At 43.0% G+C, this 14,304-nt stretch overlaps 1 protein-coding gene across 3 annotated transcripts in view; it reads right to left on the reverse strand.

Moving 5' to 3' along the window:
- The window catches only part of DSCAM (DS cell adhesion molecule), a 425,426-nt gene that overhangs the window by 329,070 nt on the left and 82,052 nt on the right, over positions 1-14,304 (reverse strand). For all 3 annotated transcript variants that reach the window (XM_075854624.1, XM_075854623.1, XM_075854625.1), the window contains exons 2-3: positions 12,770-13,087; positions 12,150-12,287 (exon numbers count right to left, since the gene is read on the reverse strand). In XM_075854624.1, the coding sequence (XP_075710739.1) occupies positions 12,150-12,287; positions 12,770-13,087 (456 nt within the window). The remainder of the gene's footprint in view (positions 1-12,149; positions 12,288-12,769; positions 13,088-14,304) is intronic.

The raw sequence follows: 14,304 nt of genomic DNA on the forward strand, positions 1-14,304 counted from the left end.
CAACACCAAACAGTCCTTGTAAAGGGTCTAATGTTCGACAAATTCTTCCTACATCATGAGACATTTTGTCAGGGACCCCCCAGGCTATTGGTCGCACGGACCCCCTAAGGTTTTTAATAAATATAGTATGTGTTTTGGTATGTTTTGTCTTCCCCCCTTCCCTCTTTTTTCCATTATTGTCTTTATAATAGAATGGTACTTACCATCTTGGTGTCCCCCGTGTAATCTGTGCTGGTGGCACGAGCCAGTTTTTCCAGATGTTTCTGTCTCCGGGCAGTTTATGTTTTGGTCCCAGCTGATTGGATGCAGGTCAGCTATGCAGTGCATGAGCAGGTTCTGGAAGTTTCTATCTCCAGGAAGATTTCTGGACAAGGTCAGCTGATTGGATTCAAAAAGCGGGAAAATGGGATATAAAAGAGGCGTCGCCCACCCTCCCTCCCTAATATCTTGAATTCCTTTCCGCCACGATGTTTCTTAGAGGGGTTTGTCACTAATGCTGGCGGACTTGGTTTTTATTGGTCTGAATATTTATATTTTATTAGTTTTCATGTTTTACATTTATGGTTATTCTCTTCTAATTATATTTACCTCATGTTACCGTTAATAAACATCGTGGTCATTTTTTTTATCCAAAGAAACTGTGGTCGGGTTTTATTTTCGTTGATATGGGTTTTATTTTAGTGGGGCCTGCGCTACTATGTGCAAACGGCTGAGACAAAGCGGCACCATTTTTCCATTCCCAGAGTTGGTGATATCGCTGCACAACCCATGATCCACCTCACAATTAAATTTGGGCTTAGAAACCCCTTTAAGGGTATGTTCACACGGCCTATTTTCGCCCGTTTTTCGGGCCGTAAACGCCCAAAAAATTGGAAGAAGAGTGTCTCCAAACATCTGCCCATTGATTTCAATGGGAAAACGGCGTTCTGTTCCGATGGAGCGTTTTTCGCAGCGTTTTTTTTACGCGTAAAAAAAACGGCCGCGAAAAAGAAGTGCAGGACACTTCTTGGAACGTTTTTGAAGCCGTTTTCCATAGACTCTATTGAAAAAAGCTCCAAAACGGCCGTAAAAAAAACGCAGCGAAAATCGCGAGTGGCAAAAAAAACGTCTGACAATCAGGAGTGGTTTTCTCTTGAAAACAGCTCCGTATTTTGAGACGTTTTTGACTCTGCGTGTGAACATAGCCTAATGCAGCCCAGCCAGAGAGAACAGGCTACTAAAACGAATACGTGCTGATCCTGGATTTAGACAAGTTTCCTGTAGGAAAGTATGTCATTACCACAGGCAGCTAAAAAAAAGTATTCAAAGTCCTACAAAATACAACTAAAACTGGGTCACTGTCAAGCAGGATGGGCTGAGGTAAAATATCTGCAAAAAGTCAGAAAAAGGCAACGAGAAAAGTGAATAAATAGTTCGACGTCTAATACATCGAGTATTCGAACCGCCCACAGCTGGTAAATGGGTGGAAAACCTCCTCCAACCTCGTAAAGGGATTTAAGAGGGAAAAAAAATGTCTCCTTTTTTTTCCAAAACAGCGCCACTCTTGACCATGGGATGTGTTTGGTATTGCAGCTCAGCCTTATTACTTAAAGCTGTAGTACCAGAAAGCAGGCCGACATTTATTTTCTTATGTCTTGCAACCCTGTTACGTTTGCAGCACAATATACGTGGATTTGGTATTCAATACCTAATCCACAGGAACCGGGAAAAAAATCTGCGCAGTTTTCCGGGCATGCTCTGAATTTTCCAATCCGTAGCATGCCCATCTGAACTCGTTCTTTAGGCCGGACGGATAGGCTGCGTAAAAACCAAGCAGCGTATATGACGTGGAACCCGCAGTACATTCCGTCCAAAAACCGCACCACATTGTGGAGCGTTTTTTCGGACAGAATATCCGCTGCGGATGGCAGCAGTAAAAACCGCTCATACTTACATAGGTCGTTGTTATGGTGACGTGTCCCCTCATCACAGTCCGGTCCGGCCACCATGGATGACGCTGCAGTCCATGTGACTGCTGCAGCCTGTGATTGGCTTAAGCGGTCACATGGGATGCAACGTCATCCCAGGAGGCCGGACTGCAGGGAGGAGGAGGACGTTCTGGGTAAGTATGATTTATTTAATTTTCCGTAGTTGCGATTTTTGTGGCGTAATCGCTGCGAATACGCCGCAAAAGTCGCAACACTGGGCTTTCAACAAAAACGCAGCATAAAATTACAATTCTGCGCCGAGATGGGCATGAGATTTTCTGAATCTGCTGTAAATGCTGTGGAATTTCCGCACAGAATCCGTTGCGGAAATTCTGCAGCGTTTTCGCTACGTAGGAACCCGATCTTGGTTTACTGAAAGGGAGACAACATGTAGCAAATTGGGGTGACCTATTCTAGCCGAGCGAAAAATGGCCGCCCACATGACAGCACAATAATATATAAGAATACCGTTCCGCTTAATAATATGACATCCCCGTATCGTAGGAACGCCTCAGATCCCATCTATATACATGACATTTAAATAGCTGAGCCGTAAAATGAGCTTCCTATACATCACAGATTTGTAGAAACAAAAATATTTAAGGGACTGTCAAGACTTTATTCTATTCCTGACATATCTAGGACATCCCGGGATTATGTCTCTGCAATACTCTGCAGTGCCGCCCGCTAAATAGAAAAAAAAATGGAATTCAGACATCGTTAATGGAGAACAGAGGTTTCAAATGAATCGGAGGCAGCCATATTTATAGTCGGAGGACCCCAGTATCCAATATTCAATTGGCCTTTGCCCTTATTTTTTATTTTGACCCGATTTCCACACTGTGGTGAGTTTTTTCGGGCGTAAATTATCGCACATACCCCCTCCCTCCTCTGACGTCCGCTCCGGCCTACCTGGATGACGTTGCAGCCTGTGATTGGTCACATGACCTGCTACGTCATCCAGGAAGGCCGGACTGGAGAAGAAGCAGGGAACTCTGGGTAAGTATAACTTTATTTTTTTTTTCTTAGGGTATGTTCCCACGGCAGCGTCCGATACGACTGAAATTACGGAGCTGTTTTCAGGAGAAAACAGCTCCGTAATTTCAGCCGTAATGGCAAGTGCAGGCGTTTTTCGCAGCGTCCATTACGGACGTAATTGGAGCTGTTTTTCTATGGAGTCAATGGAAAACGGCTCCAATTACGTCTCAAGAAGTGACATGCACTTCTTTGACGCGGGCGTCTTTTTTGTCATTTGACAGCGGCGCGTAAAAAAAATGACCGTCGGCACAGAACATCGTAAAACCCATTCAAATGAATGGCCAGATCATTGCCGACGCCTTGGAGCCGTATTTTCGGACTTAATTCGAGGCTAAAACGCCCGAATTACGTCCGTAAATAGGGTGTGTGAACCCAGCCTTACTTGCGCTTTTTGCGGCAGAATCGTTGTGATTCCGCCTCAAATGTCGCAATACACACCACTTTGTTGCGGGTTTAAGTACCTCATTGAATTCAATGGGAAAATCCGCAACACAAGAGATGCGAATAGGCAGCATTAATTGACATGCTGCGGTTGAAAAAACCGCACCGCAGGTCAATTTGTGTGTTTTTTTCGGTGGCATTTTTCCGCAATGTGGGGACGAGATTTGTTGAAATCTCACCTACACTGTTGCTACTGTAATGCGCTCCGCATTTTCCACAATTATTCAGTTGCGGAAAATCTGCAGTGTTTACGCCGTGTGTGTTCGTACCCTAAGGGTATGTTCACACATAGTGTTTTTAGGCATATTTCGGGTGGTTTACGCCTCTAAAAACGCGTGGAAAAACGGAAGCAGAACGCCTCCAAACATCTGCCCATTGATTTCAATGGGAAATATGGCGTTCTGTTCCGACGGGGCGTTTTTTTACGCCTCGTTTTCCAAAAACTGCACATAAAAAGACGCTGGCGACAAAGAAGTGCATGTCACTTCTTGGGACGTTTTTGGAGCCGTTTTTATTGACTATGGAAAAACAGCTCCAAAAACAGCCGTAAAAAACGCCGCGAAAATCGCGAGTTGCTTAAAAAACGTCTGAAAATCAGGAGCTGTTTTCCCTTGAAAACAGCTCCGTATTTTCAGACGTTTTTGATTTTGTGTGTGCACATACCCTAAGAAGTCTTTTAATAAATTAGGTGCATCTCTGGCCATCTGTGCACTAAAAAAACTAAAATCAAATCTAGCTATGAGCTGGAGTAGAACTACGCTATAATTTACGCCAGTTTCCTGGCATAAATGAAAGTAAATGTATTGAGCCACGCCCCGTTTTTCTAAGCCCCACCCCCTTTTTAGTACGTGACAGAGGCGGCGTAACTATAGAAAAGTCCCAAAATTCTTGTGCAACGTGATATTTCATACTAATTATGCAGTTAAGGTCGTTTTACATCAGCAGATATCTATAAACGAGCGCCGATCGACGATATGGAATGTCGATCAGTGGTCTAGCTTGTCGACTGATCGCTGGTCACTTTTGCACGGGCCGATAATCGGGAACTAGAGTCTCTTCAATCACCGGCCCATGTAAAAGGACCTTTACTGTAGTGTATAAGGGTGCAGAGGGAGCAGTCGCACCCGGACCCTGGAGCCTGAGGGGGTCCAAAAGCCCCTCTGCCACATAAAAAGACACCAGTATTATAAATGGCACATGGAAGGTGGGGGCCTGTTACATTCGGGATCATTGGTATATAAACTGCTATGGCCGAAAGAAGGCCCCACCTCTCCATGGTGAAGAAGGAAGTAAAACGGTTGCTATGGACACGCCACTAGTAGCTTCAATCCAAACACCCATAATTCTCCTTGGCAGCTGGATGATTAATTCAAAGATTTATTGATTTTTCTCCTTGCTCCATCTTGCCGACCTGCTTATTCTGACAGGTTTGTGCCGCTCGCACCCCCCCCCCCCCCGGTGCTATGAAGGCGCAGCCCCCGTCTGCAGTGAAGCTTACGAGACGCAGTAGGGTTTACGCTGCCGCAGGATTCATCGGCAGAGATGAAGCACGCGTGGGTTTATTGCTCTGGTCTTCGTCTGAGGTGCTTAAGGGAGCAATATAAACCATAAAGCCTCTGAAATGCTCTGCCGTCATAAATATTTAAGGACAAGGACAGCGCGCAACTTTGTGGTCGATGGAAATCCCATACAATGACAACACGGGAAAAAATTAACGCAAATTTGCAAAATTTAAATCACTAGTTACCGATATACAAGCATGTTCGAGATTACCGGTCTCTGCGGAAAAAACAGTTACGACCTTCCAACATTTACATTTTTAAATAGTGTGGCATTTTAAGCCCCGCCTCATTCCATCCGCGAACACCCCATTTTATGCAAATCTGTATAAGTCCCGCCACTTTGCAGTTCCATGAAAAATGACGCTTTTAGGCCGGATTCAGACGAACGTGAGAGTTTTACACGCGCCCAAAGCACATGCGTTTCGCGCGTGTGGCAGCAGCGTGGCAGCTCGGTGTGTTTTGTTCATATGGATGCGCGGCATCTTTATGACACTCTGGATGTTTGTAAACAGAAAAGCACGTGGTGCTTTTCTGTTTACATTCATTCTTTTACTGCTGTTGCGCGAATAACGCGCGTCCCACGGAAGGGCTTCCGTGGGGTGCGCGTGATTTTCACGCACCCATTGACTTCAATGGGTGCGTGATGCGCGAAAAACGCCTAAATATAGAACATGTCGTGAGTTTTACGCAGCGGACTAACGCTGCGCAAAACTCACGGACTGTCTGCACTGCCCCATAGACTTGTATAGGTCCGTGCGAGCCACGTGAAAACCACGCGGGCTGCACGGATGCAAAACACGTTCGTCTGAATCTGGCCTTAGGAGGTATGTACTTAACCGTTTTTAGGTATATCTGTTACTGTGAATCCTGGGGGACAAGCAATATAGCCCCGGAGTTAGTTTCTGGAAAGGGGAGCACCCAACTTTCCTAGATTCCTGAATGACAAATAACTAACTGCGCCACTCCTGGTCTAGGGCTGTGTCTGGTATTGCAGCTCAACCCAATTCACTTGCAATACCAGAAACAACCTATGGATAGTAGTGGTGCTATTTCTGGGTAAAAAAAAAACAGAACCTCCCAGCTCTTGCCTTATAAGCTACAGGCGCCGCTACACTGGGTCCTTATTGTAAACAGCGCCGATACTCAGTGCCGTGCAAAACCTGGGCGTGAAGAGGCTAAGTATACAGTCTGGTCTGGGGTATAAATATTTTTTTGGTCTGATCTGCCATCTGGGGTATGGATTAAGTTGAGGGTCTGGTCTGGGGTCTGAAATAAGTTAGGGGGTCTGGTTTCTGAATATATTATAGAGGGTCTGGTCTGGGTTCTGAATATATTTAGGGGTTCTGGTCTGGGGTCTGAATATATTTAGAAGGTCTGGTCTGGGGATCTGAATATATTTAGGGGTTCTGGTCTTAGGTCTGAATATATTTAGCGGTCGTGGTCAGGGGTCTGATTTTAATATTGGGTTTTAGGATTTTATATATATATATATATATATATATATATATATACAGTGGAGGAAATAAGTATTTGATCCCTTGCTGATTTTGTAAGTTTGCCTACTGTCAAAGACATGAACAGTCTAGAATTTTTAGGCTAGGTTAATTTTACCAGTGAGAAATAGATTATATATAAAAAAAAATAAAATAATCACATTGTCAAAATTATATATATTTATTTGCATTCTGCACAGAGAAATAAGTATTTGATCCCTTTGGCAAACAAGAATTAATACTTGGTGGCAAAACCCTTGTTGGCAAGCACAGCAGTCAGACATTTTTAGTAGTTGATGATGAGGTTTGCACACATGTTAGATGGAATTTTGGCCCACTCCTCTTTGCAGATCATCTGTAAATCATTAAGATTTCGAGGCTGTCGCTTGGCAACTCGGATCTTCAGCTCCCTCCATAAGTTTTCGATGGGATTAAGGTCTGGAGACTGGCTAGGCCACTCCATGACCTTAATGTGCTTCTTTTTGAGCCACTCCTTTGTTGCCTTGGCTGTATGTTTCGGGTAATTGTCGTGCTGGAAGACCCAGCCACGAGCCATTTTTAATGTCCTGGTGGAGGGAAGGAGGTTGTCACTCAGGATTTGATGGTACATGGCTCCATCCATTCTCCCATTGATGCGGTGAAGTAGTCCTGTGCCCTTAGCAGAGAAACACCCCCAAAACATAATGTTTCCACCTCCATGCTTGACAGTGGGGACGGTGTTCTTTGGGTCATAGGCAGCATTTCTCTTCCTCCAAAAATGGCGATTTGAGTTAATGCCAAAGAGCTCAATTTTAGTCTCATCTGACCACAGCACCTTCTCCCAATCACTCTCAGAATCATCCAGATGTTCATTTTCAAACTTCAGACGGGCCTGTACATGTGCCTTCTTGAGCAGGGGGACCTTGCGGGCACTGCAGGATTTTAATCCATTACGGCGTAATGTGTTACCAATGGTTTTCTTGGTGACTGTGGTCAAAGCTGCCTTGAGATCATTAACAAGTTCCCCCCGTGTAGTTTTCGGCTGAGCTCTCACCTTCCTCAGGATCAAGGATACCCCACGAGGTGAGATTTTGCATGGAGCCCCAGATCGATGTCGATTGACAGTCATTTTGTATGTCTTCCATTTTCTTACTATTGCACCAACAGTTGTCTCCTTCTCACCCAGCATTTACTTATGGTTTTGTAGCCCATTCCAGCCTTGTGCAGGTCTATGATCTTGTCCCTGACATCCTTAGAAAGCTCTTTGGTCTTACCCATGTTGTAGAGGTTAGAGTCAGACTGATTAATTGAGTCTGTGGACAGGAGTCTTTTATACAGGTGACCATGTAAGACAGCTGTCTTTAATGCAGGCACCAAGTTGATTTGGAGCGTGTAACTGGTCTGGAGGAGGCTGAACTCTTAATGGTTGGTAGGGGATCAAATACTTATTTCTCTGTGCACAATGCAAATAAATATATATAATTTTGACAATGTGATTTTCTTTTTTTTTTTTTATATAATCTATCTCTCACTGGTAAAATTAACCTAGCCTAAAAATTCTAGACTGTTCATGACTTTGACAGTGGGCGAACTTACAAAATCAGCAAGGGATCAAATACTTATTTCCTCCACTGTATATATATAGGGTCTGCTCTATGGTATGTGATTAATATAGGGGGTCCGAATATATTTAGGGGTCTGGTTTGTGATCAGATATTATTTTTTTAGACACAGCCTTTTATATAAGCCACACCCCTCAGAATGACCACTCCCATTTTTGCCTCAGCTCGATCACTTTTTAAAGGGGTTCTCCCAGGTTGACATTTTTCGAAAAAACACTTTTAACCCCACCACCAACTCCTCACGCTTTCTGACACCTAGATGGGAGGGTGTTAAAACAAGTCTGTTTATCATGGCGAGACAGTCTATTGTAAAGCAGACAGAACTTCCTGGGATCTCTCCTGTACATGTGATCAAATGGTGGTCACTCATGCAGGAAGTTAAGTGGTTGCCAGGCAACGTGAACACACAAACTCTGCAGAACGTACTACCGGGTGCTTTAAGAAGAAAGAAACATCATTTTTGCACTTATAGGTATTTCTTACTAGATGTACGCAGCTGCGCCTGGTACTCATATATTTTTCTGTTCAATAATCCAGAATATCTGATAATCCAGCACCTATCAAGTAGCACTGATGCCCGAATAAGAGATAAAATGATCCATCTACAGACATATATAATCAACTTGTATGTACAGGATTAAATGTACCGCAGCGATTGCGATCGCCTTGAACACGGCATTGTACCGGCAGTGGTTATTTTTAAAAGCCGGGCTAGTGAGGACACACACATCGATGATCAGCGCATCTAAAGTAGCAGAAGACATAAATAATGTAAGCCACTTAATTATACACAGGTTATTCCGCACTAGTGGCCCAGCCGTCTCCCCCATCGCTGTTATTGCACAGACTCTTCTAGGAGGAAGGGATTTTCTGCAGTCAGTTGGTTCGATTAAAGTGGAATTAACCAGACTAAATACAAAAATATTGAAAATTTACATTATTTTGGTAAATTTGGGCCTAGATAAGCTAAATAAAGCCTTCAACTCACAATACTTGAAAGGAAGATGCAATGATATATCCATCAAACTAGATTATTTTGGGCAAAATAGAATACACAGTATATAATGGGGCTGCTTTGCTTAAAATATTAGACATTGCGATTCTGTAATATAATGTTTTTAATGGATTCAATCCCCTTAGATCTGTAGTGACAACCACTAATCTGCCTAGCTCTGCGTATTCTGCTGTTGTCTCCTCCAGGCGACTACTTTTGTCCTGAAGTCATCTCTGCTATTCCCTGCAGTGGGCTGGAGTTTGCACACTGCCTGTGACTTGCTGCATGCTGCTGCATAGGCGCAGCCTGTAACCTCTCCTGTGCAATTTATATAAAAATAGGTGGCCATATCTTCTCATGTAAATTCCTGGACAAGGCATATTGGGACAGGCAGTTACCAAAAGTTGTATTATTCTCTTTAAAAAAAATTCAATTAGATTTTTAGATTTTTGGGAAAAGCTGGGTGATGTAATGGCTAGCATTAGTGCTTGTCACCCATCATTTACCCATAAATATGAAATCTATCTCTTATTATAAAGACCCTAGATATAATTAAAACTAATCTGCATCTCAGTATCATCATTATCTACATATTCTCCCTGGGACTTCAGAAAAACAACAATTCCTGGTGTTTTTTCCCCCGTGTATTTCACGTTTTATCTGCAGGAATAACCCGTTCTAAAAGAATATAGTAAAAGTCACCTTGTTGCTTAGCAACCGGACCGTATCGGTAACCACAAGTGCAGACATCCAATCATCACACTAATCCACATTTCTGACCCAAAAATCAGACCTCTGCATTGTTGCTGGTTTTTCCGCAGATGTGTGATGCCACCTCAAAGCTGGCAGCAATGCCATCAATTTTTTTTCAAGAAACAGCCAATGAATGCACTACACATTAATGACATTATTGAACTGCAACCGTATTTTGGTTAAAAAAAAAAAGTGATATAATCGAGAATACAGCCAGTTAAATCACTAGGATCTAGTGACATCACAGATAATACAGCCTATCTCAGCACTTACTAGTACTATATGACATCACTGAGAATGCAGCCTATCCCAGCACTACTAGGACCAAATGACTTCACTTAGAATAGAGCCTAGTGACATCACTGAGCATGTAGGGTATCCCTGCACTACTAGGACCCTACAACATCAATGAGAATGCAGTTACTAGGACCAAATTATCTCACTTAGAATAGAACCTAGTGACATCACTGAGAATGTAGCATATCCCTGCACTACTAGAACTTTGTGACATCACTAAAAATGCAGCTACTAGGACCTAGTGACATCACTGAGAATGTAGGCTATCCCTGCACTACTAAGACTTTATGACATCACTGAGAATACAACCTATCAGTTCATTATAGCCTAGGGGACATCACTGAGAATGTAGCATATCCCTTCACTACTAGAACTTTGTGACATCACTAAGAATGCAGCTACTAGTACCTAGTGACATCACTGAGAATGTAGGCTATCCCTGCACTACTAAGACTTTATGACATCACTGAGAATACAACCTATCAGTTCATTATAACTGAGTGACATCACTGAGAATGTAGCATATTCCTTCACTACTAGAACTTTGTGACATCACCAAGAATGCAGCTACTAGGACCAAATGACCTAACCTACAACAAAACCTAGTGACATCACTGAGAATGTAGTCTATCCCTGCACTACTAGGATTTTATCACATCACTGAGAATACAAAATATAATTTTATTATAGCCTAGTGACATCACTGAGAATGTAGCATATCCCTTCACTACTAGAACTTTGTGACATCACTAAGAATGCAGCTACAAGGACCAAATGACCTAACCTAGAACAGAACCTAGTGACATCACTGAGAATGTAGTCTATCCCTGCATTACTAGGACATTATCACATCACTGAGAATACAACATATCATTTCATTATAGCCTAGTGATCTCACTGAGAATGTAGTCTATTCCTGCACTACAAAGACTCGATGGCATCACTAAGTAGACAGCCTATCATTTCATTAAAGCTTAGTGACATCACTAAGAACGCAGCCCATCCCTCTAATACTAGGACCTCATGAAATCAATGAGAATGCTATTAGAACCCAGTGACATCAATAAGAAAACAGACTATCCCTGTACTACTGGGACCTTATGACCTCACTGGGAAAGCTGCCTATCATTGCACAAAAACTAGTGACATCAATAAAAATGCAGCCTATCCCTGCCCTGAAGTCCTTACTGAAAATGTAGCCAATCATTGCATTTGAACCTAGTGACACCATTAAAAGACCGACCAATCCCTGCACTACTTGGACTTGATGACATCACTGGGTTGCAATAAATATGAAAAGATCACCAGCATCCAATAAAAGAAAGGGCTTATTTATCGTCGCGGTCGTAATTAAAAAAGTTTCATCTTTTTTTGTACATTTTTTAAAGGTCACATTGATGAAAATAATATGAAACTGATGTGATGGAATACCCACTAAAGCATAATGAAAAATGCTAAAATGTTCCCAGTCTAAATTGCTATCTCAGGGGTGGACTGTTTTGCGCATGTTCCTTTCATCACCCTAAGGTTGGTGACTGGACTGGTGCGCCCACTTGATCTGTTCTACCATTGCCTATATAGTCATGGTAGAACAGGTGACCACTTTTGGATGCGTAGGATTGGTGAGCTTTGATGAATTGGGCATAACCGATAACGTAAACGTGTAACCTGCCTGTAGTGTCCATATCGGATCGCTGTGCGTTACAAAATACGCCAAACGGCCTCTGAAGTGCACAACAATATTGCAAGATTTCTTATTTTACATAGTGAAAAGCAAGCTCAGCACAAACAGCACAATAAAGACATAAAAAAAAAAACCTGTAATAACCCTGAGAGACAGAACCTAATTACAGGGTATGCCGAAGATATTAATCAGAGGCGCAACATCCCAGCAGCACGGGCCGGTGTCCACCTCATCAGTAAAGCGGCCAAAAACGATACAATCTGTAAGCAATTCAAGGAAATAAGTCTGAAACAAGCAGAAGATATGAAGGAGAACCTACCTGAGACAAGTGAGACTGTGTCCTTCTCCCACGAGACGTAGGCCTCCACCGGGGAGGAAATAATGCACTTGAAAACTGCTGCACCGCCTCTCATGGCTTTCTGGTCCTCCACTCGGACCGTATAGGCTTCCCGTAAAACTAAAAGCAAAGCACATAAATCACAAAATTAGATTTTTTTTTTCTGTTTTTAGGTTTTGTAATAGGAAAATATACATCAAAATCTTTTACCGTATTGTGTATATAGTTTCTATGCAGACCTTTGTGTCTCCATGGTTACAGACTACATAAAATAACTGTGTAGTCTGATCCTGCAGTCATGTGTTACTCTACTCAATACATTGCTAAGGTTGCGGATGACTGCGACAGTCAAACTCTCCACACACAAGACAGAATCTCCACTTTTACATACAGACAATACAGGAAGGAAATGTGGATCTCAAATATGGCCGACCCCAGGGAAGTTTTTTTTAGAAAAATACATAAATAGCTACAACATTTAAAATACAAGTAGCAAAGACTAATGAATGAAACGACAATTATATACAATTATGTCCCTTTAAATAAAAGAGAAAAAAAGATATACTTTTTTTGGAATATTTTTGAGTTTTTTATACACTTACCGCCCTTAATGTGGACATCCTGACTCCTGATTTTCCCTGAAGGGTTTTCAGCTGTGCAATAATAAGTATTATCGTGGATTAAGTTATTAAAGCTTGAAGGAGGGAAGGGGTAAATTTGGAGAGTGCCATTAAGGTGGACGTGGCGGATCCCAGGGACATCGTAGATCTCCTCGCCCGTTGCTAGGTACCATCTGAGCGTCACACGGGGGACTCCTTCTGCAGGGCAGGGTACCAAGGCCCCCGTGGTGCTAGCAAATACTACCTCTTGCAGAGATGCATTGATAAAATATAAGCTGGCGTGTAGATCTTCAGTAGAAACTGCAAAAAAAGAAGAGAAAACGCCAATGTAAATTACAATTCAACATTTGCAGGAAGATTATAAAAGGTCAGTTCGACCTTAAAGGAGTTGTCCATAATTATAAAAAATATTGTTGCGCTTTTCCAAAAACAGCATCACAGCTATCCATAGCTTGTGCGTCATATTGCAACTCAGGTCATTTCCCTTCGATGGAACTGAGCAGCAATGCCATCCATGGACAGATGTGGCGCTGTTGAAGAAAGTAGCCATGACTTTCGAATTCTAATCAACTCATTTAAAAAATAATATATATATATATATATATATATATATATATATATATAAATCCTTGAGTCCTTCCCAGTCTAAGGCCCCATGCACACGACCGTAAAACTGCGGACCATACTACGCTCCGCAGTTTTATGGACCCATTCAGTTCTGTTGACCACGGACACCTTTCTATATCGCTGTGGATGGGTGTCCGTGCCGTAGAACCGTGCCGGGAATTATGGAGCTTGTCCTATGTTTTGTATTTTACGGGCCGTGCTCCTATACTTTGTATGGGAGCACGGCCAGAAAATGCGGCCGGCCATGCCAGCAATCGCTGGCTGTGATTACGGGCACGGCCGTGTGCAGGGGTTGTAACTCAACATGACTAGACTTTAAAAGAGTAAATCCTTCACCAAAGAGGTTCGCCATTGAGGTAGGGCTGCCTCCTTGCCGTGAGTAATTAGACTTCCCAGTTATTGCTTTCAGGAGATTGGCGGCCCGTTATTAAAGTTCTACCTGAAATTCAAAACACTAGACCACCAGGGATGCTGACAGGAACCCCTTATTGCCCTAGACCACCAGGGATGCTGACAGTAACCCGTTACTGCCCTAGACCACCAGGGATGCTGACAGGAACCCCTTATTGCCCTAGACCACCAGGGATGCTGACAGTAACCCCTTACTACCCTAGACCACCAGGGATGCTGACAGGAACCCGTTACTGCCCTAAACCACCAGGGATGCTGACAGTAACCCCTTACTACCCTAGACAACCAGGGATGCTGACAGGAACCCCTTACTACCCTAGACCACCAGGGATGCTGACAGGAACCCCTTACTACCCTAGACCACCAGGGATGCTGACAGGAACCCCTTACTACCCTAGACCACCAGGGATGCTGACAGGAACCCCTTACTACCCTAGACAACCAGGGATGCTAACAGGAACCCCTTAGTACCATAGACA

The sequence above is a fragment of the Rhinoderma darwinii genome, chromosome 2 (assembly GCF_050947455.1).
Source record: "Rhinoderma darwinii isolate aRhiDar2 chromosome 2, aRhiDar2.hap1, whole genome shotgun sequence".
Classification (NCBI taxonomy): Eukaryota; Metazoa; Chordata; class Amphibia; order Anura; family Rhinodermatidae; genus Rhinoderma; species Rhinoderma darwinii.